The 26,787-nt window shown below is 37.1% G+C and overlaps 1 protein-coding gene across 4 annotated transcripts in view; it reads right to left on the bottom strand.

The window, feature by feature from the left end:
* Nucleotides 1-26,787, bottom strand: part of LOC147435956 (truncated transcription factor CAULIFLOWER A-like) — a 196,510-nt gene that overhangs the window by 95,390 nt on the left and 74,333 nt on the right. The window contains exon 8 of one of the 4 annotated variants that reach the window (XM_086488859.1): nucleotides 17,983-18,025. The exons of 2 other annotated variants lie outside the window; for them this stretch is intronic. In XM_086488859.1, coding sequence (XP_086344985.1) covers nucleotides 18,016-18,025 — 10 coding nt within the window. In that variant the 3' untranslated portion in view covers nucleotides 17,983-18,015. Of the gene's footprint in view, nucleotides 1-13,270; nucleotides 13,367-17,982; nucleotides 18,026-26,787 lie in introns of those variants that run through there. One more of the 4 variants, XM_086488857.1, reaches the window with a different exon arrangement.

The following is a 26,787-nucleotide window of genomic DNA, read 5'->3' as shown; positions in this document are numbered from 1 at the left end:
TTAGAATGTTTGGTCGTAATTACTACTAGAATCACGAAGTCTGAAATGCCATCCTAGAGGTTCTTGAGAAACTTCAACAAAAAAATTGGCATATATGTATATATACAGATTCTAACTAACAATGCACATTGTAAGAGTAATGTAAGCCTTAAGACATGAACTAAGTAGGCGTGGGAGACTTCATGGCTTATATAAAACTTAAAATTTCAAATAGAATAGGCACTAGGTGGGAAGCACATAAGAAAATAATATGGTTTACAAAGAAATCTGATTTTCAAAAGCAAAATGTTTTCCCCAAGAACTTATGTTCAAGAAATGGGTTTTGTGACAACTATGGTTGTACCCTTCATAGCATCTTCAGCTTTTTGGAGGCCATTACTCTAGCTTCCATGCATAGTGAAAGTTTTTTACATCCCTTCACTTTTAAAAAGTGGAGGGTATCCACACTTGTAACATAGATTGCATACGAAACCACCCATATCCTCTCAATCCAAGATAAGTGACCCAAAGACTACCTACCCATGCAACCTACACAACTGTAGCTTCCAAGAGATGACAATTGTTTCAATCCTAACTTGACATAGGTGATGCAACCTCAAGATCAAGCCTACAAATGCACATTCTTCAATTCCTAGAGTCAAATTACTACTCAAGCAACTCTACATTGAATATATACACAAGAAAATGTTGGAGAATCGCTTACGCAACAAGAATAATAGATTAAGCACTTCAACAAAAGCCTAAGAAAATCATTCACAAATCAGCATGCATTCTCAATGTATGAAGAGAGAGAAGAATAGCAAAGAGAGAAACACGATTTCCATGTTCGAAACCACCATCCTTCAAGACGTGCCAAGGGGGAAACCTAATTTTGTTGTGAGTTTCATGTCTACACATGCATAGAATCCTTTATTGGGCTTAGCATTTGGTCACACAATACACAAGAAAACCAGAATAATGAGTGACAAGAGGTAATATTGAGGTTTTGAAACCAATACTCCAACGTGCCTAATCTCATGGTACAAAAATATTAAGATAAAATTGTCCATCACACACTAAATTTCTATTAAGGAACCATGGAAACATATATCACACACACTAATTGCGATTGATAAATAAATAAGCACCATACTAAGTGCATGCACCACTACAAAATATTTTTGAGTAAACATTGCGTTGTCCACTTCACTTTTTATAGTTTCAAGAATTGCGTAAGCTAATGTGCATCACGAGACTACATAACTCTCTCCTATTATGTTTATATCTCATCCTTAGGCACCAATCACCATCTGGATGTCTTCATGGGAGGGTCATCGATGAAGAGGTATCTAAGGTGGCATTGCTAAGTTGCGAGCCCACCTTGCCCTAAAGGCTTCCCCCTATGCTAGTATGGCATGTAAGGTGGTCAAGCTCTTATAATGGACCCAAAGTTGTATACTTATTTCATTACTGATTTTCTTCATCTCCCTAATATCCTCATGCATGTTCTTCATTAAGTGTGGCTAACTCTTTGTACTTGTTTGCATTGTCCCATGAACTCTGGGCTAGGAAAGCGTCGGGCCTCTCACTGTGAGGATTCGTAGCAAAATCAAGCAAGGCGTAGACGATTTGAAGCCAAAAACACACTAAAAAAGGAAAAAACTCCAGCCATGAAAGCTCCTCTTTGAAAAAGAACCAATACTAACTCAAAAATTTTGTGTGTCTGAAGATTAGGTGTAGCCTCGCTCCCAATTGCACAGATGCAGTGCTCATTCGACCTGTTAAAAACCTCACATTTACGCTTCGATTCTTCGTTGTGACCATTTCATAGAAGCTTCAGTACTTCATTGGAGAAGCCCAAGTAGTTATTTGAGGAGGGGAACCCGTAATTGGAGGCCTCACAGCCTCAACAATGTAGTGGAAGCAGCACAGGACTGCACTAGCACCCTGTAGAGGAATGGCTGTATCTCCTTGCTCATGTGCCCAAATGAGCTCATTCTTGGCTCCAAAAATTCCCACACAACTTGAGCAACAATGCCAGTGTCGTTGATGTGGCATTTTGAGCTATTTTGGGAATTTATAAGGCTATTTTTTGCCATTTTTAGCCCAAAAATGTCACTTTTTGTCCGTAAAAAGCCCAAACGAGCTCGGAAAAAATCCCTAAAATTGTGGGAAAATCCCAATGGGCTTAAATTTCATGTTGAACCTCATTTTCCCACTTGGTAAGCACTTTAGACACGTCTTTTACGCCAGCGCACGAAACCTGCTATTTTTGGCCGAGATTGCCCGCATTGAACTTTCTAGGCAAAACGAGCGTGCCACTTCGAAACACTTGAAACTTTTCGTGTATGTGTATGCACTTCTTCCCATTGAAACTTTTCGTTCTTTCTCAAAAGTTGATACAAAGGTTCTGCTACATGTTCATAATGCGGAATCCAGATAACATAAAACACGCATGCACCCAAGAAGCTTCTAACCTCAGTGACATTTATACATTTCTCTTTCATTCTGTGGATTACATCAATCTTTGCAGAACAAGGCCTTCTACCATATGGCCCGCACACATGTCCCGCAATAAGAACTTCATTTACACCAAACACTGACTTTTGGCCAGACAAGGTAAGGTTCACCTCTTCCAACCTTGACAAGATGTTATCACAATCATTGATATGGTTTGCCACATACCTTCGGCACCCCCTCAAATCTAGAGCCACATATTTATCACTTACATCACATTCTTTGATTGGCACATCATCAAGGAAAGGCATTGTAGTTTGCGGTATAAAGTCACGTAGGACTTTGTTCATACCATTCATCATATGTGCAACTGAATTAGTTACCCCCTGAGGTAAGGTGCACATCCTTACTAAACCCAAGGGTGTCCTCATGGTAGTCAGGTCCCTGCTTTCCATTGCTAGTTGGAACTGATCATACCCTGAGTACAAATCTCCCATAGAATATATTGCCCCTCTTGCAAATGCCTTTGCAAACTCATCGACAATTGGCCCTATACCCACATTTCTGATTGTCACCTTATTTACAGGTTGCATATCCTGAATAAAGCGTAAAGAACCATTTTTCTTTGGAATAGGTGTAGCCTCGCTCCCAATTGCACAGATGCAATGCTCATTCGACCTGTTAAAAACCCTAAATTTACGCTTCGATCCTTCGTTGTGACCATTTCATGGAAGCTTCAATACTTCATTGGAGAAGCCCAAGTAGTTATTTGAGGAGCGGAAACCCTAATTGCAGGCCTCACAGCCTCAACCATGTAGTGGAAGCAGCACGGGACTGCACTAGCACCCTATAGAGAAATGGTTGTATCTCCTTGCTCATGTGCCCAAATGAGCTCATTCTTGGCTCCAAAAATTCCCACACAACTTGAGCAACAACGCCAGCATCGTTGATGTGGCATTTTGAGCTATTTTGGGCATTTTTAAGGCTATTTTTGACCATTTTTAGCCCAAAAATGTCACTTTTTGTCTGTAAAAAGCCCAAACGCGTTGGGAATAATCCCTAAAATTGTGGGAAAATCCCAATGGGCTTAAATTTCATGTTGAACCTCATTTTCCCACTTGGTAAGAACTTTGGACACGTCTTTTACACCAACGCACGAAACCTGCTATTTTTGGTCGAGATTGCCCGCATTGAACTTTCTAGCCAAAACGAGCGGCCACTTCGAAACACTTGACATTTGTGCATTCCCAAAGAAAATTAAGGATATATTTCTGTATAAAAGCATTCCATGGTGCCACGTCGAGGGCCTCGCTGTCCCCGCAAGGTATATACAGAGCTGCAACTGTGGCATCTATTTTCGCATATATCACACTCTGTACATAATAGCATTTGGTCACACACATCATAAACATTAAGAGTGAGGTAGATACTTTAATTTCACATTATGAACGTGCCATGGCACGACAACGTGCATGTGCCTTGGTGATCTGTAGCCAACATACTTGGCATTCTGGTGCTCAAGTACGGTGCTTCTTGAGACAATTGTTTATCAATTTAGCATAGAACCCCAGGATCTCTCTTGCATATCAATGCTTCTTGTTGGAGTTAGCTTGAATATGGCCTCTGAACCTACAGGTTGTGGGTTCAAATGCCCCGTTGGGTCACACTCTAGAGGGACACCTTGTGCTCACTTGGTCTTCACCTTGCTAGTTATCTTGCCCTTGGACACTCAAATGCTTCCTCCTCCTGAGTGGGTCACCCGAGGAGAAGGTTCCTAAATAGTTTCTACGAGTTCTCTCCCTCGTTCCCAGCACGTGGTGCATCAATTAGGTGGCCATGGTGATGTTTGCGCGTGGCTCTTGCCCGATAGTACACGGCCCTTGCTCAACCATGTAACATGGCTAATATTTGGATGGGATAAGCACCTCCCCCTTTGGGCCCTCTGGTGTGTCAAAAAAAAAGATATGGGTAAGACAAAGCAGTCTTACCACTTGCAAAATCTTTAAGAGAAATGTCTGTCTTCTCAGAGCTAGATATAATTAGATCGTCCCTGTAAATGAGAGCAACTACATACATTGCAAAAAATTGTGCCTTGGGATATAAGAATGTAGCTTTGAATTACAAGGTTTTTAGAGAGAAAGATTATTTGAAGCTTTTCTTTCTTTTGTTTTTTGCCTTTGGGCTTGCCTTGAGTCTTTGAGGCTTGATTGAAGAGACCTTTTTGAACTACCTTTGATGCTTACTTGTGATGCTCTCGAATGCCTCCTTTTGAAGATGCTTGTTGAAGCCTTGACTAGCTTGTATGAAGCTATGTGTCCTTCTGAACCTGGACCTTTTTGTTCTTTTGAGGTCTCTCCAAGCTAGAACTTATTTTTGCTCTCTCTATTGTGGGAGTAAACCCTTGACAAGGGTAGCACCAAGTGCCAAACGTGATAAAAGGTGTGCCTTTGCTGTAGGAAAGGGCCCTTAAGAAGGAAAAGGGACTTTTGGGCCTTTTTGGACTATTCAATACAAGGCAAATGTGTGGGAAGTGAAGCTTGCTAGGGACGGACAATTGGGTAGATCTTCAAGTAGACAGGGGTAACCATGGTCAGTCAGAGGCAAAAGCATTTGATCCTGTAGTCAACGCAAGTCTGGGTGGTGGCCAAAAGCTCTTAGCATGAGACCTTCCTCTTGCCAACCTGCTCGCCTCCAAAACATTTGAATCGAATGCCAACTTTGCATCAACATGCCCATTTGGATTGCCCAATTCTAGTTCAAGACCACGTCTCTCCCCAAAAATAGGGTCAACACACTAACCAACAAGCCCTTGTGTCTTTTCTTGTTATGGACTCCCAAAAATTAAAATGTAGATCTTATCACCTGTGGGATTCCCCCTGAAGCTCACACACACACACACCTAATTTTAAGTGTTGATTAGAGCTTCTAATAGGACCTTAACGAAGACAATTTGCAAAACTATGTAGCTTAAAATGAAGGTTGCAATGAGGGCAAAAAATGTAGTGATTGAATACTTTCAGTGAAATTAATTTGGAGTGGAAAAGTATGCAAAATTGACACAAAATGCACACTTTAAAATTCAATTGAATGGGGTAGGAGTGTCGGATGGGGGAGCCTGAGATCTCTATAGATATATCTCATGGAGTACTATTCCCACACAAGGACTCGTTTCAAATAACAAGCAAAGGGATGGATTAATTGAAGGGGAAATAAGGAGCATTGGCTAATATTGGGTAAATGAGATTAGGATTGGAATCTAGAACTAAATGCATCCAAACATGACTTGGATACTAAGTTTTGAGATACAAAATTGTTCAAGAATCGTTTCATCGTGTGTGCCTTATAAATACAGAGAGAAAAACCAAATAAAAGTATGTATTGGTGGTACCAAAAGATGATCTCTTGGACAATCCTTTGCCAACACTTTCAAAACCCCATTTTCATGTTCTACATGTAAAATAAACTAGTATGTTATATATCAATGGAAAGCCTTTCAAAAGAAAACTCTAAAACTATAAAATTCCCACCAAAATTAGAATTTTTTGTAAACTTTCACCAATCTAGACTTTTTGTAAATGGTACCACCAAAACACAATGTAACCGCAAAACACATTTTAGCAGGCCTAAAACGCGAAACTTGTGAAATGACCGAAATGTTTTACCTTGTACATCAAATTCTTGGAGTAAAACACGTAAAAACAAATTCTCCTTAGAGAAATTTCCCATAAAAAAGTTATCTATTTATTATGTGTATGCTATTTCAAGGTTAACATTGCATGTATCTCTACTTAGCTACCATTCTTGGTCTTTTTCTTCCTTGCTCGTTCTCTTCTGTGCACACATCACATGCAGTCATCTATACACTTGTCAAATGATTAACGGAAGTATTTCTTGTGTCTATCATATCTCCTCCTTCTCTTCTTCTTATTCTTCTTCTTCTTCTTCTTCTTCTCTCTCTCTCTCTCTCTCTCTCTCTCTCTCTCTCTCTCTCTCATCATAGTGACAAGAGACTCGGAGAGCCCTGCTGAATTGTAGCTAAAATTTATGTACAACTATATCATATATCTTTATGAAGGTTTATCATTAGGAAAAAATGTGTGCACATATACACTGCGTTATGAACACCTTATTTTATCTATACATACACAATATTGGCGTTTTCGTCAGATTTCGCAGTGAGGCTTTAGCCTAGGGGGAAACGTTTCACGGTTACGCTGCCAATACATGCTTTCACCAAGATCAAGGAATAAAATACCTCTACTCAATTACCTAATGAAAAGTAAATATTATGGTCCTTTTATGTGGAGTTAGGAAGCCTGCTAGCCTTATGCCAAATGAAATATATAAGCATGACCCAATAAAGGGATTGGTAGGAGTAGGTAAGATTATTTTTACTTTCCGAACTCTAGGGATGCATTTATACTTATGGAAGCATGGTTGAACGAGATTATGACCATATAACTTTCCCTCATGGGAATGTTGCTAGCGTTCATTTTATTACTAGAAAATGAGCCAAAATTATAGCAAAGTGGGCCAAGGAAACTTCTCAATGTTAAAAAACTCTGTTGTTATAATTCCTAAAAGACGATTTTACTAAAGATTTAGGCACATCAGTGCCACCCCACCCAATGATTTTTAAGGCCTTATCTGCAAAGGAATAGAGATTTTCTATTCTCTGACAACATCATAAAAGGTTCAAGAAGGCCTTATATAGATTCAATTTTATATAGTATGTTTTGAGCTTAAATGTGTTTAGACAACTCAACAATGATAAGCTTCTCTGAGTAAAGTTGGTAAATAGATATCCATGCTTTATCTATGTAGTTGATCACAAAGTAAAACATTAGTTCAAAAACATTATTTCATGGAATCTATGTAGTTGATCACAAAGTAAAACATTAGTTCAAAATGATTCCATGAAATAATGTATCACAACCAAATGCTCAATAAGTGGTAGCTACAATTAATTTCACCTAGCAAGATATATTCCAAATATCAAAGGATATGGAATAAACACTTATACATCAAATTTAAAAGTAAGTTAGGTATGTAGCCAAGATGACAACTGTTGTTTCTCAATTGGCACATAGGTGACATAGATGAGAAATAGGTAAAGAACCCTCGCACGATCAATTTCAAAATTTGAATACATCCATGTGGATCATCAAAATACAATAGAAAATGTAGAGAGGTGCTTATTCAAGTAAGAAACCAAACAAGACATTAGGATAGAAAGTAAATCATTGAACACTCCATTAGGAAAAAAATCAAGTCTCAAAAGGACCCTCCAGAGAGATCAATGTCATCAAATCCCCTCCAATATTGGGCATCTAGTAAAAATTATATGAACAAGCTCCAAAAATTCCACATTTTTCAGGTTAAGTTCTACTTTCTGTGAGCTATCAGACAATATATGGGCAGATAGGGTGTAAAAGTGAAAAATTCTACATGAAATGTCTTGTTTAGACCAAGAATAGCATTCCTTATGTACCCATATCTTATCAAATAGCTTTTGAACTTTACAGTTAAGATCTTTACACCCCACAAGTTTTGGAGCTTGGTTGTAAAAATTTTATTGGACTAGAAATTTTGAAGGGGGTTGATGATCTCCATAGAGGACCCTTTTGAGACCCCAAATTTCCTTCAATGAAGGGGGTTGATGACATTGATTGAGACCCCAAATTTTCCTCAATGAAATAAAAGGAATCAATTTCAGTTATTATGACACAAGCACCAACATAATTCATTGTTGGAAACGAAGTACTTGTCAATGGAGAAGGTTAAAGGGTAAGTGGTATTAGAGTGACAAGGATCCCTTTTGCGCAACAGAAGAAAGGCTTGAAGCTAGATCATCACTAGGATTATAATATAGAGCCAAATTTTCTCAAAACCAATTGCTAAAGGTGGTCCTTCTTATGAACTTGGGGGATCTGATACTCACTGAAGCAAAGAATATGTAGGAAAATCTTAACTTCTATTATACAAGAGCAAAGGTAGGAAGTATACATAGATTACAGCCTTGAAGTGAAAATCCGTGTAAATTTTAAATAAACTCAACCCCTCTAGCTTGAGAGCATATCATAAGAGCTGGTCAAAGTCAGAAAATCCAAGAGGAATGCAAACTAGTTAGTTTATTATGGGCAAAAAGCATATGCCAAAGATTTAATCAGTACACAACGTAGGGAATAAGAGTCACATGACAACGCATTCCATTTCCTTGAAAAGAAAATCAAACGCAAAAACCCAAAACCTTTTAAAACAAAGAAGAAAGTGGGAACAAAACACATTTTGGAAAGGGAAAAACCATTCAATTTGCAACTTATCAGAGTCTTGTTTTTCTCTATTTCAGTATAATTACACTTTTCTCAAACTCCCAATTTCTCACTTTTTACCAGTTTTGGTAGCCCCCAATTCTCTCAATTCTTCTAATTATCCCACAATTAACACAATTCTTCAAAGTTTCTCAATTCTTATCATGCTTGAAAAATCTTATTCTTGTGGAGTTGCATTCGGAACTTGTAATCGGATTGAGCTTCTATCCAAGTGGTAAATAGCAACAAAAAACAAAATTTAGCACAAGGGAGAGGGTGAAAGAAGTATTTTCTTGATAGAGAAAGTATAATAGATGGATAATTCAGAAGCAATCCTCCCTCTCATACTTTTCCTTGAATAGGCATCCTTAGAGGTATTTATTTATTCCATTCATACTCAGCTGAGTATATCAAACCCTTCACAAAGATAGTGCCAAAAATGAAGGGCTCTACTACAACTATCATTTCAACCCTTCAAAGCCATTTTTGGTTAGCCTAAAGTAAATGTGCCATGTGCTAGATGGTCACCCATCCCATGCAACTGGACCACTTGTCCAAACATGCCTCCTACAAATCACGAGTTTTGAGATCACTTGGCCATGTGCATACTTCTGTGCTCTCTTGCAAAGCATAGAGCTTTAGTGTTCTACCTACCGTGTATCAACGAATTGCATGCCACTCAGTGTCGATCATTAAAAAAAATGTGTATCATATCATGTGAGTTAACCAAAGAAGATATGTATATGTATGGTCATCTACTATGCATGTACGACCACATAAGCTCTAGGATTGGGAACTATAGGTTGGGATGTTGATTGAGTGTCCTGAATAGGTGGTGGAAAGACCTATTTGAAGATGTTTATAGATGTTTGATGGAATCCAAGAAGAATGTTTGCTTTTGTAATAATCAAATTTTACTTCATCTGACTTGCGACGTGAGCATTCCAAAAATGAAAATCACAATGTGTATACTTCGGAGTCTCATTATACTCATTGATGCCTTGAGCCTTGACCACTAATTATAATCCAACAAGGATTAAACTTTTTGTATAGAATTTACCCACAATCACTATAAAAAATCCCTATGTGGAGGTCAAAAACTAAGTGTTTCAGTCTACCCACTGTGAAAAAGTTTACTTTACTATTTTGTAGACTTCGATGTTCTTTCTCTTTTCTAATAATTTATACTCAATTTGACCACCCTTTAATAACTGTATCGTCACCGAGGCAATTTCAGTATTTTCTATGGCTTCAACCCAATATCTCACAATCTGTCAGCTCAAATTAATCAAAAAATCCCTGCAGAGTCATTAAAAGGCCTCCCAACTCTCAAAGTACACCTGAGTATGTCGAACTCCAAAACTCATCAGTTTTGTGAACCACAATTTTGGAATTTTGACATGTCACCTAGGTTATATTGCGTTGAAAAGTTTTCCTAAACATATGGCATCCTTTAGACTTTATAAACCCAAAGAAGTCTAGTTTACCAATATCAAACTTTCATCTCAAGTTTGCACCTTATTATGAAGTTTCAATGGTTCCAATCAACCAGTATTATCTATATGATGCCTTCCAAAAATCACCCCTTTATACATAAACCCAACAATCTCATAAGACTGTGATTTTTGGAACACCAAAGGTTTGTGTTAGTGCTACTTTACCAACTCCAGATATCACCTTATAAATAAGCCTTTTTATGGGTCTAAAAAGCATTTTGTATATTTTCACAAACTTAGATCCAATGCAAGGTTTTTGTGTATCTTTTCTATCATTTGTGGTCCAAATTTTATTAGTTTTGACCCACACTCCCCATTTCACATGTACACACAAGCTATATATTCAAGGATGTGTGTAAATGTCGAGCCCCAGATTGTGATAAGTGTTTTTGGGGGAGCTTATGGAATTCACAAGCAAAGGTCAATGTATACAAAATCAATACTAAAATCAACTACACTAAATGATGAGTATTTTTTTAAATCCCTACTGTAAGGATAAGTGGTCCAAAAGTGCACATAATCTGAGTTTTCTCATGTTTTTGTGAGAAAAATGTTATGAAAATTTTGGCAGAGTACACTACATGTAACATAGGAGGGTTGTGACTGAGAAATGACAAACATTGTAAAGAGTCCCTCAAAAAACAATTTTAAGCTCTTATTTTTTTGTAAAATTAAAAATCCCAAAGCTAACTATTTATCCTTTTTTTGCTAGATTCCTTTTGGTTTGGATTCTTTGCATGAGAGCCTAAAGCCGGAGTCAACAGTAAGGCTCATGAGCTCTTCAAGGTTGAAATCAGAGAATGGAAGGATCTGGTAGAGAATGGGCAGCTCAAATCTCTTTAGACTCTTCAAAGGGAATGCACCATTTCAGCTACAGATGCTCTATGTTGTCCTCAAAGAGCCAAACAATGTATGGAAAAGATAAGGGTCCCTGCCAAAGCAGTCCAAGCCACTAGCAAGGCCTCCTTCATAGCCTCTCAGATCTTTAAACACTTTAAACCCAAAGGAATTGTGGAGATTTTTCTCAAACAAAAGCTTAACATGATCTGAAAGCTAAGCTGGAGCTGTAAGCGATCGACCTATTTTTTTAAATAACGGTATAGAGTTGTGCCTTTGTTTTTGTTGAGATGTAGAGACAAAGAGAGAGAGACGAGACAAGAGACACACCATATACGCTCCCAAACACTGATTCATATTGAGGACAAGATACAAATATATAGGTGAAACCAAGTTCACTAGAGTGAGCCATATATAGCTCCAATACCCCCATTCAAATAAAGGTCTCTAGCTTTGAATGAAAAAACCCATGGGGAGTTCAAGGGAAAAACCCAAGCCCCTATACAATGTGAAAATATGAACCAGTGACGATGATGTGATAGTGAATTGTGCATCTATGTACAAATATTCAAATGACTCAGAGATCACAATGTGCAAATGTGGACTGTGCATAGTGCATGGTACCTAAAAGATTATAATGTCATATGTACAAAGCTATTACAATAGCACAGAAGCTAATCTAGAAAGAGTGAGGCCGAAGCAACTCCAAGCTCCGAGCACAAGAGGATCAAACGAGACTCGTTGAGGCCTTTGGTCAAAATGTCTGCAATCATCAGGTCACTTGGACAGTGTTCAACCATAATGGTTTCTTTGCGTACTTCATACCTGACATAATGATAATGGACAACAATGTGCTTTGACTTATTATATTGAACATAGTCTTTTGCAAGACTAATAGCACTTTGGTTGTCACACCGCAAGGGTGTGCTAGAAAGAGGAGAGTGACCAATATCAACCAGCATTTGTCGAAGCCAAATCAACTCACGACCAGCAAGTGACGCCGCAAGATATTCTGACTCAGTCGTAGAAACTGCAACACAACGTTGTTTCTTGCTGGTCCAAGAAACAAAACAACCATTTATAAAGAAGCAATTTCCACTAGTAGATCGCATAGATAAATGTGAGCTTTCCCAGTTTTTATCTGTGTAACCCAAAAGAGAAAGAGATTGTATAGAATCCGATGTGAGTTGTCGTCGATAGACTAAACCAAAATCTGTAGTTCCTTTCAAGTATTTCAATACAAGCTTTGCAGCAGACCAATGCTTAAAAGAAGAACATGCAAGATGGTGTCCAAAATAATTAGCATTAAACAGAATATCAGGAAGAGTGTTCATGTCAACAAACTGAAGACATCCAATCAAGTTAGCATAAGGTTGATTTGTGACAAGTTGACCACCATTGTCAGAAGTGTTCTTCATAGAGCTCGCAAGACAAGGTGTATTGGCTGAATGTACAGATTCCATACCAAATTTTTGAACAATATCTGCAATAAATTTTGATTGTCGAAGGAATAAAATACCTTTTATACGGTTCCGTTAGACTTGAATGCCAAGACACGACTGAATCTCTCCAAGATTCACCATATCAAATACAGAAGACAATAACTTTCTCACTTGCTGAAGAAATCCCAAATAATTGGAAACAAGGATGGTATCATCCACACAAAGAGCAAGAATCACAAAACTGTTCCCTTGGCGTTTTATGTATAAGTTGGGGTCTGAAGAGCAAGAGATGAATCCTTTAGAGGTGAGAAAAAGATCAAATTTTGTATACCACGCTCGCGAAGCTTGTTTGAAACCATATAGTGCCTTATGGAGTTGAGCAACAAGGTCTTCTTTACCTGGAATAACAAACCCTTCTGGTTGTTCCATATAAATTTCCTCTTCCAAGTCACCATGAAGAAAAGCAGTTCGCACATCCATTTGATGAGCTTCTAAATCAAATTGAACAACAAATGCCAATAAAACTCGAACACTTGTAATGCGAAAAACTCGTGAAAAACTCGAACACTTGTAATGCGAACTGGTGAAAAAGTCTCTTGATAATCAACACCAGCTACTTGGGAGTAACCTTTTGCAACTAAACGTGCTTTGAACTTGTCAAAAGATCCATCTGCTTTTACTTTTGTCTTATGCACCCACTTACATTTAATAGCTGTACGACCAAGAGGTAATTCAGTTAGTATCCATGTACCTTTAGAGATAAGAGAATCGTACTCGGCTTCCATAGCCTCTTGCCATTGATCCTTTTGTGGTGAAGAGATAGCTTCATCATAAGTGACCGGATCTTCAGAAGTAGAAAAAGCATTATCAACAATATCGTCATCATAAACATGACATGAGCCATGTTCAAACTCAATAGACAGATCAACAAAAATATAAATTTTATCATTGGCAACATTCGGAATGGATGGTTGTGAAGAGAAAAGTTGCTCTATAGAAAGAGTTTCATCATCTGAAAGAAATGGAAAAGCCTGAAGCAATAATTTAGTATCATCAGAATCATCCATGGACCATGAGCCTCCCATAAGCTGTTCGTTAAAAGTAGCATCACGATTCACAATTACTTTCTTGGAGGAAGGGTCATAGAATTTGTAGCCTTTGGAAGTGTCAAAATATACAATAAAAATAACTTTAAGACCAAGAGCATCAAGCTTTGTTCGTGTTTCTTTGGGAACATCAATATAAGCAATACATCCAAAGGTTCGAAAATGAGATACAGAAGGAATGTCACATGTCCATGCTGTGATGGATATCTTACCAGAGGGTGCAGTAGTAGGAAGATGATTCTGAATAAATATTGTTCTCAAAGTAGCTTCAGCCCAGAAAACACGAGATGAGCCAGAATGAATCATCATACATCTTACAACATTGAGAATAGTACGATTCTTTCGTTCAGCAACGCCGTTCTGTTGAGGCGAATATGGAATAGTGTGTTCTTAATGAATTCCACTGTCAGCAAAGTAACTCACAAACTCTCGAGAAACATAGTTCTATTGTCACTACAAAGCTTCTTAAGGCGACGATCAGTTTGAAGTTCCGCAGCCTTGTGGAATTGTTGGAAAACAGATAAGGCTTCAGATTTTTGTCTAAGTAGAAATATAGTCGTATACCTTGAGAAATCATCAATGAAAGTAATGAAGTAGCGATATTGTGATTTCGAAGAAGATAGAGGTCCACATATATCAGTATGAACAAGATCCAATATGTCATGAGAATGAGTTGTATTTGAAAGAGGAAAGGGTTTACGATTGTGTTTCCCAAGAGCACAAAATTCACAAATTCCCATATGGAGATGGACGTTGAACAAGATCACGACATTGAAGATCAAGGAGTTTTGAGAAATAAGCATGAACAAAACGGTGATGCCATACTTTGCAATCATGATCACCTGGAGCAGTGACAACATTTGGCGCTACAGCATCGTTGAGAGAGAGTTCAAACAAATTACCGTTCCGAGGAGCAGTGACTGAGGTGGACAAACACGATTTCCAAGAACAACATCAGAGAGTTCATCGCCTTCAAGAATTAACAACATCTTTGCTTTCCAACCTGGAAATCCTTGGCCTTGGAAAGGAGGAACAGAACGTTGTCCAGAAGAAAAGTTGTTGACGACAATAGTCATAGCCATATCTTGTTGCGAGAAGACGTATAAGTTAAGATCGCAGAATTTGCACACGATATATGGTAAAGGCCGCAATTGAGAAGGATAGAAATATGAGGACTGCGTTCTGTCAACGATAAACGCAAGAAGAATGCTCAAGGAACGTACAAAGATGTGAGAGACGTCACCCAAAAAGGTAGGATAAAGGAGACGTTAATAATAAAAGAGTCCTCAAAATAAAGTGACGTGAAACGCAAGATTGACGGCCACAATACTAATAGCAAAAAGCTAAATTTTCTCGAAAAAGTTAACGCCAAAATTAGAAAAACGATCGCGGACGCTTCACGAAGGAGTAAAGAAAATTGCGTGAAGCTCAATTGCAGTAAAAAAGCATAACTTTCTACTGCGAACTCCGATTGACGCAAACCTAAAACTCAAATCAAAGAGCTCGAGGAAACGAACAAGTTTTGGATAAAAAGTGCCATGCGCTATGCTCTATTGCGCTTTTCCCATTTCTTCAATTTTTGAGCAGAAGACCCCCAACAATTGAGATGAAGTTCAGGGTATCATCAACAAGAAAACGTAATGAACGATTACATTGATTAGCAATAAACACCACAAAACACTAATCATATTCTTCTTAACACAAAACAACCACAGTTAACAAGAATCAACGCTTAAAAAATAAAATTTGTAGCAATTTTGAATCTTACGTGCGAATCGCATACACATACTGTTTTGTCACCATGAATTGAATCGACGCGTGATCGTTACCGCTTTAATACCATGTTGAGATGTAGAGAGAAAGAGAGAGAGAGAGAGGAAACAAGAGACACACCATATACGCTCGCAAAGAATGATTCGTATTAAGGACAAAATACAAATATATAGGTGAGACCAAGTTGAGTAGAGTGAACCATATATAGCTCCAACAGTTTTTTCAATCCAACAGACTCAGAATAAAAGAGGTTATGTCTCTTAATCTATGTATTCGAGATAACTTACCCCCTGTATGTGAATTCCATGTATTACTTTCTTTCTCTGTGAAGTCAAATTCTACTTTTCTCAAAAATAAAAGTATAAAAGGGCCTTTCAAAAACAAATGAATATTATAACTTTAGTTCTTTGGCCAAAATTTAGTGACTACAATTTAAGTACTATTTTGCTATTTTTAGCCAAAAGGTGATTTTGATGTGTTTTTCGTAAGAGTTTTTTATTACTTACCTTCTCCTAATAGGGTTGAAATAAAAGAAAAACAAACTATAACATTGTAAGCAAAGATAATATTTGTGTTCTTCAAATCAAAGACACAAAAATTATACTTTTATAATGCAAAAGATCCAAAAACAACTCTAATGTAGTAGCTTAAGGTAAAGAAGGAAAGGACTTTAGATTGATACCTAAAGCAAAAATCTTAGTTTAATGGTTCACTTATAAGCAAGAAAAGAAGTCTCTCTAGGTTTACCCCCTCTCCCTCCAAAACCAACAACAACGGCACCAATTTTGAGAGAGTTGTTGCCACAAATGTTGTAGCATAGCTATTTGTGCTTAGGCATGTTCACACTTAGAGAGTACCTATTTGAGTCCCCTTGTTATGGAAATGGACTCTTCCACATGTCTATTCTTTTAACACTATCTAGGTTGGTAATTGGACACTTACATGTCCTCGTACACTTTTACGTCCTGTTAAGTGACCATTTTTCATGTATTATTTGTAGAGATTCAAAACAAGACTTTTAGTGCTATATATCCATAAAGTTAGCTTATGAGCTAATTTATTTTTTTTTGGCTACTAATCCCACCTTTAACTCTAGTCTTGTAAAAAAAAATAGCCACGTTTGTGGCTTTCATAGGGTTTTGTAAAAAAATATTTTAATAGCTATTAAGATATATAAACAAAAACCCCTCTCAGGGAAATACGCCCAACACATAGTATGAGTTGATAAAAAATGTGAACAAAATGATCAAGGGTTGAAGTTGTCTTTGCATTGCTATCTAAAGGACTAATTTGGTAAAATGCGTATAGTTTAATAAACTGACTCAATGGTAGACCATTTTTTTTCTAAAACAGACTCATCTACTTAAAAGAGTCCATCAACAGGTATATAATAAGTTTATCACACTTCTATATCAATTTCATAAAGACTTGCAACATTTACTACTTGCCCAACTTAAGTAGTAAACTATAATTTTTCTCAAAAAAGGCTCTTTTTGAAAAAGCAAAAAAAAAATCACATTTTTATGAGTCTAAGACACATCCTAACAAGATGCTCAAGAAGTTTCGTGATGTTTTTATGCCATATGCAAAAGTTATGCTTAAAATACTAGACTCTAGGCGTCAACCACTTTAGTGGTTCTAGCCACTTTTGTGACCCATTACGAAACTAGTGTCTTATTCTTGCAAAGCATTTCTCAACATAAGCTGTGTAAAAAATGTGTGCTATTTGTGGCCTTTTTTCAAACAATTATACCTACAACACATGAAAACATTTATTGGTTACTGTGAAAGTTATGACCTAAATACAAGAATTTTTAATCCAAATTTTTTACCAAATCTTAAAACTTCATGATTTTTTCAGTGACTTTAATAAAATCCAAAGAGAATGTTGATTATACATGTTTACTTGATAACATAAAACTATTCTTCCTTGAGTTTTGGGACATCCAATATGACATATAGCAAACTATACAACCATGGTTGACTTTATCCAATTCACCAAGAATGAGAGAAATTCTACATTAACAGCTTTAATCTTCATAGTATTGCTAATTTTAGTGGCCAACTATGCAAACTATATAGCTTATATCCATATCTAGTCATCATCTCCAAAGTTACCTATAAACTGAGCATTATCTAAGAGATTGAAAAGATCAAAACTTGGATCCAAGTTTTTTCATGTTTGCTACTTTAGTACTTCTGTATTATGCACAAAAGTATCAATGGTGAAACCTTTTTTAATTTTTTTTGAAGTGCTCATGGCTAGTTACAAATGTAACTTAGATGTATGGGGACCTAAGAAAACATGCACTTAGCAACACCAACAAGCATGGCTATATACTCTTTGATGAGATGTCGACAGAATGGAAAAAATACAACTTTTTTGAACCTTATTCCTTGTCCTCCCCAAAAAATTTGGTGAGACTAAAAGAACGGCATTGTATGATCATTAACTCGTTGAAGTTTATAAGAATACTTATGATATGGTCTAAAAAAATAGTTAGCATTCTTGTTATACGATTCATTACAAGAAATGCTATTTTGGGTAAAATGCTATGGTGCATCAACTTTGGAGGCTTACCATGACCAAATAGTGAGAATTTTTCACACTTGCTCATTTTTCCCTGCAAAAGTCATGTTCAAGGATTGAGATTATGTTGCCAGCTTATTAGTGGATACATAATTGCTACGTATAAGGTATGGTCATTATTATGGTCTAAGTTGCATGGTACGCTAGTCACAAAACGTTCAAAGTGCAAATAATGACCGTAAAACACATTTAGTCATTTTATTTAAATGGTATAATATGGTGACTCATCACTGTCTTTTAAAATCTCATATTTGTTCTTACATATTGATTGATTATTTAATCGATTGATAACAAACCCAATCGAATAAAATGGATATAAATACTATCAATTTTACCCGATTTAGATTGCTCACCTTCTCTAAGCTGCAAGATTAATATCCTTCATAAGTTCAAAATACTTGGTACAAAACAAAACTAGATAAAACAAACCATTATTTATTTAGAAATGTTAAAGACATACGCAAAATAAGGTGAAGCAACTTCCTTTGCCAAAACTTGAAACAAGTACTCAACTTTAAATGAAAAAGGATAAGAAAAGCAAAAAAGCTACAAGGTTAAAACTAAAATTTCTCGAAGCTGCAAGGTTAATCCAAGCAGTGATAGAGTTTTGCTATTAAAAATTCATTAAATTGACTTAAAAAAGAGACCGCAAATTTGCTACTTAAATAACATAGAATACTTTAGTTTGCCTTTTGAAGAAATAAAATATTGAAAATAGATGAGCTTTAGCAAAAATTTTAGCTCCATATCATTTTTACTTAAAAATAGGTAACGTTATTGGATAACATTTACCGTTGCTATCGTTAGTGTGGCATTCCCAATCCCCTGCATAGTAATAATTAAAGCTTTTGAGTCATGTGTTAAGTTTGGAGGTCAACACGTCATATAGGTTTCAAGTTTTGAGGGTTAGTATAAGAAATGGGGGCTACATTTATCGATTATGGTAGAATTTTAGTTAACCCATTGAGAACCATTTTTGAATATCAATGTAGTATTGGTCTTTTGGTTGTTTGAGCACTTACTTTTACTTTCAAAATTGATTTGGAATGAAGAGTTCTCTTGGTTAATATGAACCTTCGTTCTTACTTCCAAGTTAGCAAGTGCATCGCAAGAAACAAACCTCTTGGTTGTTATAAGAGGACACTCTTACCTCCAAGTAGACTCTATTTGTAATTAGGGCATAAAATAGGGATTAACACTAGACTTGTAATGAGCCACAAAACTGGCTGAAGCCACAAAAATAGCTCACATCAAGATTCTCGTAAATGAAACATAACTTTGCATATGACATCAAAATTTCATGAAACTTCTTAGCTATGGGTTCAAGATATGAAAAAGGTTTCTAAATACACAGATTACATGAAAATCTCAAAAATAAAAAAATTGATTTTCTAAAATTAATAAATTTTACGTAAAACTCCACTTCAACACTTAAATTAAAGAGGTAAAAAGTGTTGGTAGTCTTTGTATATGGGTTAAAAAAGCTTGGTACATCTATCACATACCTATTGAGGGATTCTTCAAAGAAGTTTGGGCTTGCTTAACAATGAATTCATTTACTTTAAAAAAGAAAAAATAGAAAATATTTGTCCATCCGAACAAATTAGTTGTAGAAGATGGCAATGGAAAGACACCTTTAAACCTTCAATTAGCTCTATACTATTTTTTATCAGCTCATATTGAGTGTTAGTCATAATTCCCTGAAATGATTTTCTATTTAGATAACTAACATAGTATTGATAATTTTTTTACAAAAGTCTCAAAAGCCACAAAAGTGGCTGATTTTTTACAAGACTAGTGTTAAGGTTTTTGAGCAAACACTCTTACCTCTAAGTGAACATGTATGTTATCTTACTTAGAATTCACTAGTTGTGTTTGAGCCATTTGCTCTAACCTTTTAGTAAAGAGAAGGTCATTCGTGAATTTAGGTGTAACTTGGTTGTATTTGAGCTTTCTTTCTTACCTCGATATCTACGCAAAATTATGTTTTAGGGTCTACTAGTGTTTTCAACTTACACATTTACTTTCAAGAGACATAGATAGTGGATTGTGAGTTGGTGTTACTTGGTTGTTAATGAGCTAGCTCTCTTCTACCTCCAAAGAAGGCTAGGAGGCTTACACGTCAATGCCCATTGGTGAGTGTTGTTTACACTCTAAACCCTATTGTCCCTAAATTGCATTTTACTCTTACCTTACCCTAGAAACACATCAAACAAGCATATAGGTACATGTAGTTCGAGAACATTTTAAAAATTATATTTTTATAGTTTAAAGTGTAATTAATCACTTGCGTATAATTAGAGAGAGGATATGTGATTGGAAGCTAGAGTGAGTGTGATCGCAAGCTAGAGAGTGTGAGACTGTAAGTAGGTCGAGAGAGAGTGTGTATCTATAAGTGACAATAGAGAGAGGAAGAGAGCTATGTAGTATTGATCGATAGCATAATAGATCGGTGTTTTTTTCATTTTAAAACTGTAGTTAATCAATCACTTGCATGTAACTAGAGAGAGGATATGTGACTCAAAGCTAGAGTAAGAGTATAATCGCAAGCTAAAGTGTGTGACTATAAGTAGGTAGAGAGTGTATGTTCCTGTAAGTGACAATATAGAGAGGGGGAGAGCTATGCCATGTCAATTGATAGTATAATCGATCGATTTTTTTTGCCATTTTAAATTACAAGTAATCGATCGATATGTTTACTTATCAATAAGTCTATCAATTGATAAGGGTATCGATCAATTAATATGTGATTTACTTGTTTACTCTTGTATAATTCAAGAATACATGACTTTACAATTTTGTTTTCATTTATCTTGTACAAAAACATTGCAACATGGTACTCCACAATCTGATATGTCATACCTTTGAAGGGAGTTAGAGAAAGTTTACTTGTATGTTCGTCCTTCAATGGATGAGAAAGCGCCGAATCAGTATGAAAATTTACTTTTACACATATGTAATAGCACGGGCATGCTCATTGCCGATGGTATATCTTTGTGGACTGGAACCAATGGATTTACATGTACGAAACATCATGGGGATAGTATAATTGACTATATGCTACTCTCAGAAGCCATCATGTATCGCATAAAGAGTTTTATATTTGACGTATGGACCCCGAAAACTCACCATCGGCCCTTATGTATTGCCCTTTCATGAGAAGTAACTAAGTATGACAATCTCAACTAAAGGGAAGAGAAATTATCACTATGTATCAATTTCAAACGGACACCAATGTACATGGAAATGGTTGAGAAAAAGTTATGAAGGAAAAAGCTTCAAATTGAAGAATCATTGGAAACTAAATGGAAAGCTTTCAAGAAATCTATTTATTTTTGTGCCGAAGAATGTTTTGTCATAAAGCGTCTCCATGATTCATTTATGGAGAAGGATAAAAGAACTCCAAGTGCAAAGTGAGTTTATGCTTACGGTTTGTCATATTATGAGAAGGTGATTTATCAATTGTGCATGAAAAGAGAAATATTGAAACTTTTTGGAAGCACAATTGGGGTTAAACAAGGATGTTTGTTGTGACCAACTCTCTTTAGTTTATGCATCGATTAATTGGAACAAATGGTACTTGACTTTATGCAAGAATAAAGCATTGAAGAGGTCACTATATGTAATGCGATAATCATGTTTTTGTTGTATGCGGATGATGTAGTGCTTCTATCACACACTTTAAAAGATGCACAAAAATTTATGGTTATCATTGAGAACTTTTGCTTGCATAATGGACTGATTCTGAATGAATATTCCAAAACAAAGGTTATGCTTGTGAAAACAACCATAAGGAGAAGCCATGCATTGTGTAAAGCAATGAGACACTTCCAGATGTTCAGAGCTTTAAGTACCTTAACCTTGAGGTTCTATCCAATCACAAGTGGCATGAATGTGCTATGTCTCGTTTGGAAGCGCAATAGAGATCATATTATACGTTTGAGAGCATAATGCGGAAAACCTGAAGTGTTGGGTTCTCAAGAAGTAACTTTTTGATTTATTGGTGACACATTCTTTATGGAGTTGAAGTGTGGAGTGGGAACATCTCAAAGTCTACTTGGAGAGAGTTTGAAAATGTCCAAATGCATTTTTCTTACAAACTTTCTTCAAATTAAGACACAAACACTCTGCATATATGCTCCTACTTCTTAAGTTGAGATATCTTCCAATAGAGCTTATGAACATGGAAAGGGTTGTAGAGTACATTATAAAGATGCATCAAAACCTCTCACATCAACATCCTACAATTGCATGAGAAGCAAGAAAAAAAGTTCAAAAGACACATGAAAGGAAGATCTCAAGCACGGGATGGATGCAATACATAAAGAAGTGGTTTTGGAGATGGGATGCATTACACTTGCTACATGATGCTTCAATTGACTCTCAAGTGAGTGAAGCTTTTCAACAACGTCAATGTATTACGGCTTGGGAGAAATCCGATGGGTCACGCTTCATACATTACACCACCCATATTGCCCCCAACCACAAAACTATGCTCTTCCCTAAGAGAGAAAACCATATACACTTACATGCTTGAGTCTATCCCCTTGTCAAAAATACGAACTATCACAGCCATTCGGCTTAGCTCCCATTTCCTTCGATGCGAGGCAGGGCTTTTGGACAATGAAGAACAGTGAAATTCATTATCCTCACCTGCAAGTTCGAGTGTCTGAGTACCACACACTACTAGAGTGCTCAGGTTTTGGTCACATCCGAACTTGCTCCACACACATTTTCAGCCATGACTTAATCCTACACACTTTCCTCTCTCAACCACGGTGTAGGCTCTCCATTGCGACTCTCATCACCACATTTTGGAGCATTGAGAGTCTCTCATCAACCATATACATACTAAATCACATGTAGCATTCGTCCCATAGGTCATATTTGACCTCCGAGGACGATAATAAAATCTCTCTCTCTCTCTCTCTCTCTCTCTCTCTCTCTATATATATATATATATATATATATATATATATATATATATATATATATATATATATATATATATCGACAAGTCCAACCTCTAAAATGGATCATGGATTTCAATCAGAATGCTTTCCATAGCTAAGATCACCATGCCAAGAGGTCATTCATGTGAGTAGCGCTTGCATGCTTCCGTGTCTTCATAGATGTTCACGATCCAATGTGTAGAGATGATGAATGTTGAGGAAATTCTTTATCCTACAGAGAATATGCTAGAAAAGTCCTTGACAAAGGACTATTCACTTGACCCAATTTTAGGACGAAGGTAGCATGAGAAAACTGTTTTGTATCAGAATTACAGTTATGTGATGATGATATATGATGAATGACATATCAAAGGATCTGCCTATTGCCACTTCGAGCTTCCAGCCCTGCATGGGTCAGTGTCCAATAGGACCCAACCTGACTGCTTAAAGTATTTTTTTCCAAAATTCTAATAGACCTACTTATAAAAAGTGTAAGTGGTAAATTGATTAAAATTTAAGCCCTTTACACTAAATATATTTCAATTTATAGGTTGTGAGACTACACTAAAACTAGATTTTCTTCGAGCAGTGTCTGGCTCTCCCTCACGTTGCTCCCTCTAACAGACATATAGGCAAGGACTCTTATCTCCCTCTTAGACATATACCGAGAAGGATCTCTCTCTTCTCTCTCTCTCTCTCTCTCTCTCTCTCTCTCTCCAAATTAACCGATATGTATCTCTCTAAATTCTTCACACACACGCGCGCACTTGTGGGCGAAGGGCAAGATTGAGAAGAAATTGTGATGCCACAACGTGCGGCTTGCTCTTTTCCTAATCATCTACACCCATTATGGTATACTCTCTCTCTCTCTCTCTCTCTCTCTCTCTCTCTCTCTCTCTCTCTCTCTCTCGACAACATCAGCCTCTACAATGGATCATGGATTTCTTTAACAATGTTTTCTATAGGCAAGCTCACCATGCCAAAACGTCATCCATGTGAGTAACGCTCGCATGCTTCCACAAATGTGCACGATCCAACGCGTGGAGATATTGAATGTTCAAGAAATTATTTACCCTGCAGAGAATATGCTAGTATACGCTTGCCTCAATTTCCGGATGGACGTAGTATTAGGGGTTTGTTTTGTATCTTAATTAAAGTTATGTGATGATGTTATATGATGCATGAGATATGAGAGGATTTGCCTATTGCCACTGATAGCTTTCAACCCTACTTGTGCAAGTGTCCAACAGCACCTGGCTTGACTGCTCGAATGTTTTTTCCAAAATCTAACAGACCTACTTATGAAAAATAGAAGAGGTAAATTGACTAAAATTCAATCCTTTTAGACTAAATTTCTTTCAAATTTGTAGGTTTTTTCAACTTCAAATTCAAAATTTAAAGGTCGTGGGACTACACTAAACCTGGATTTTCTTTGAGCACTGCCTAGCTATCCCTGTCTAACATACATATAGGCAAGTACTCTTATCTCCCTATCTAAGACATATAGCGGGAAGGATCTCTCTCTCTCTCTCTCTCTCTCTCTCTCTCTCTCTCTCTCTCCCCCCAAAGTTAACCCATGTGTATCTCTCTACTCCACACACACGCGGACCTGTGGGCGAAGCACGAGATTGAGAGGAAATCATGCTACGACAACGTGCGGCTCGCTCTTTCGTTAATCCTCTGCACCCACTAAGGGTGCCGTCTCTCTCTCTCTCTCTCTCTCTCTCTCTCTCTCTCTCTCTCTCTCTCTCTCTCTCAACAAGCCCAGCCTCTACAATAGATCATGGCTTTCTCTAACAATGCTTCCCATAGGCAAGCTCACCATGCCAAGAGGTCATCCATGTGAGTAGCGCTCGCATGCTTTCCTGTATTCATAGATTTGCAAGATCCAACACATGGAGATATTGAGTGTTCAAAAAATTATTTACCTTGCAGAGAATATGATGTAAAGTTCCGTAACAAAGGACTATACACTTGACTTAATTTTGGGATGGAGGTAGCATGAGGGGGCTGTTTTGTATCATAATTAAAGTTATGTGATGGTTATATGACACAAGAGATATAAGAGGATTTGCCTATTACCAATGACGACTTCGAGGCCTACATGCGCAAATGTCCAACAGCACCATGCTTGATTGCTCGCATGGCTTTTTTTCAAAAATCTAAGAGACCTCCTACTTATGAGAAAAAGAAGAGGTAAATTGACTAAAATTGAAGCCTTTTACACTATAATTGTTTCAATTTTGTAGGTTTTCTCACCTTCAATTAGAAAATGTAGAGGTCGTGGAACTACACTAAACATAGATTTTCTTCGAGCATTGTAAGCTCTCCCACACCTAGCTCCCTCTAACATACATATAGGCAAGGACTCTTATCTCCCTCTCCAAAACATATAGCGGGGAGGATCTCTCTCTCTCTCTCTCTCACACACACACACACACAAAATGAACACTCATGTACGAACACACACTGTCGCGCACACACAGTGCAGGGGACGTTGGAGAAGCACTCGACCCCAACCCTGGATTCTCTCTCTCTCTCTCTCTCTCTCTCTCTCTCTCTCTAAACTCTTCCATGTGCTTACAGGTGTGTGAAGGGAGTTGTTGAAAGGAAAATGAGATGCCGCAATGTGCGGCTTGCACTTTTATTAATCCTTTGCACCCATTAAAGGTACTCTCTCTCTCTCTCTTTCTTGGCAAGCCCAACCTCTAGAATGGATCATTGCTTTAATGCTTCCCATAGGCAAGCCCACGATGCCAAGAGGTCATCCATATGAGTAGCGCTCGCATACTTCCATGTGTTTACAGATGTGCACGATTGCAACGCATGTAGATGTTGAAAGTCGAGGAAATTTTTTACCCTGTAGAGAATATGCTTGAAAAATACGTAACAAAGGACCCTTGACCCGATTTTGGGACGGAGGTAGCATGAGGGAGCTGTTTTGTAACATAATTAACGTTATGTGATAATGTTAGATAACGCATGAGATATCAGAGGATCTGCATATTGCCACTGATGGTTTCCAACCCTCCATGCACGAGTGTCAAAAAGCACTTGGCTTGACTGCTCAAATGTTTTTTTTCCAAAAATTTAAAAGAGAACTACCTAATCAAAAAAAGAAGATGTAAAGCAACTAAAATTAAAGGCTTTTACTCTTCAATTTTGAAGGTTCTCTCACCTCCAAATTTAAAATTTAGAGATAGTCGGACTACATATAAGGGAAAATTTGGACTCACAAAAGGGCTTTATAAGGAGTTTGACTTCTTTTCTCATGTCCAAAACGGACATGGATAATTTTTTTAGAAATCAACTCTAAACTTGGCGGAGATTTGACAGTTGGCATCTACTTTTCAAACTCTTTCTATTGATATATAACACGCCACGAGATTCCTCATATTTTGAAATATACTATTTTTTATTCTTTAGATTTTAAACGGAGTTGTCACATCGCAAGAGAATCAAAAATAAAATCTTTCAAAATATGAAGAATCTCATGGCATGCTATATATCAATAAAAAGTGCTTGAAAACTAGATTATAACTGTCAAATCTCCGCCAAGTTGTGAGTTGATTTGCAAAAATTTTACCACACACCCATTTTGGACATGAGACAGAGTCAAACTCCTTATAAGGCTCCTTTGTGAGTCCAAATTTACCCTAATGCTAAACCTAGATTTTCTTCGAGTACAGACTAGCTCTCCCTCACCTAGCTCCCTCTCATAAAAATATAGGCAAGGACTCTTATCTCCCTCTCTGAGACATTATTGGGAAGGCTCCTCTCTCTCTCTCTCTCTCTCTCTCTCTCTCTCTCTCACACACACACACACACACACACACACACACAC

This window comes from Adiantum capillus-veneris, chromosome 18, assembly GCF_014529385.1.
Source record: "Adiantum capillus-veneris isolate H3 chromosome 18, ASM1452938v2, whole genome shotgun sequence".
NCBI lineage: Eukaryota > Viridiplantae > Streptophyta > Polypodiopsida > Polypodiales > Pteridaceae > Adiantum > Adiantum capillus-veneris.
This window is presented reverse-complemented; position numbering and strand designations above follow the sequence as displayed.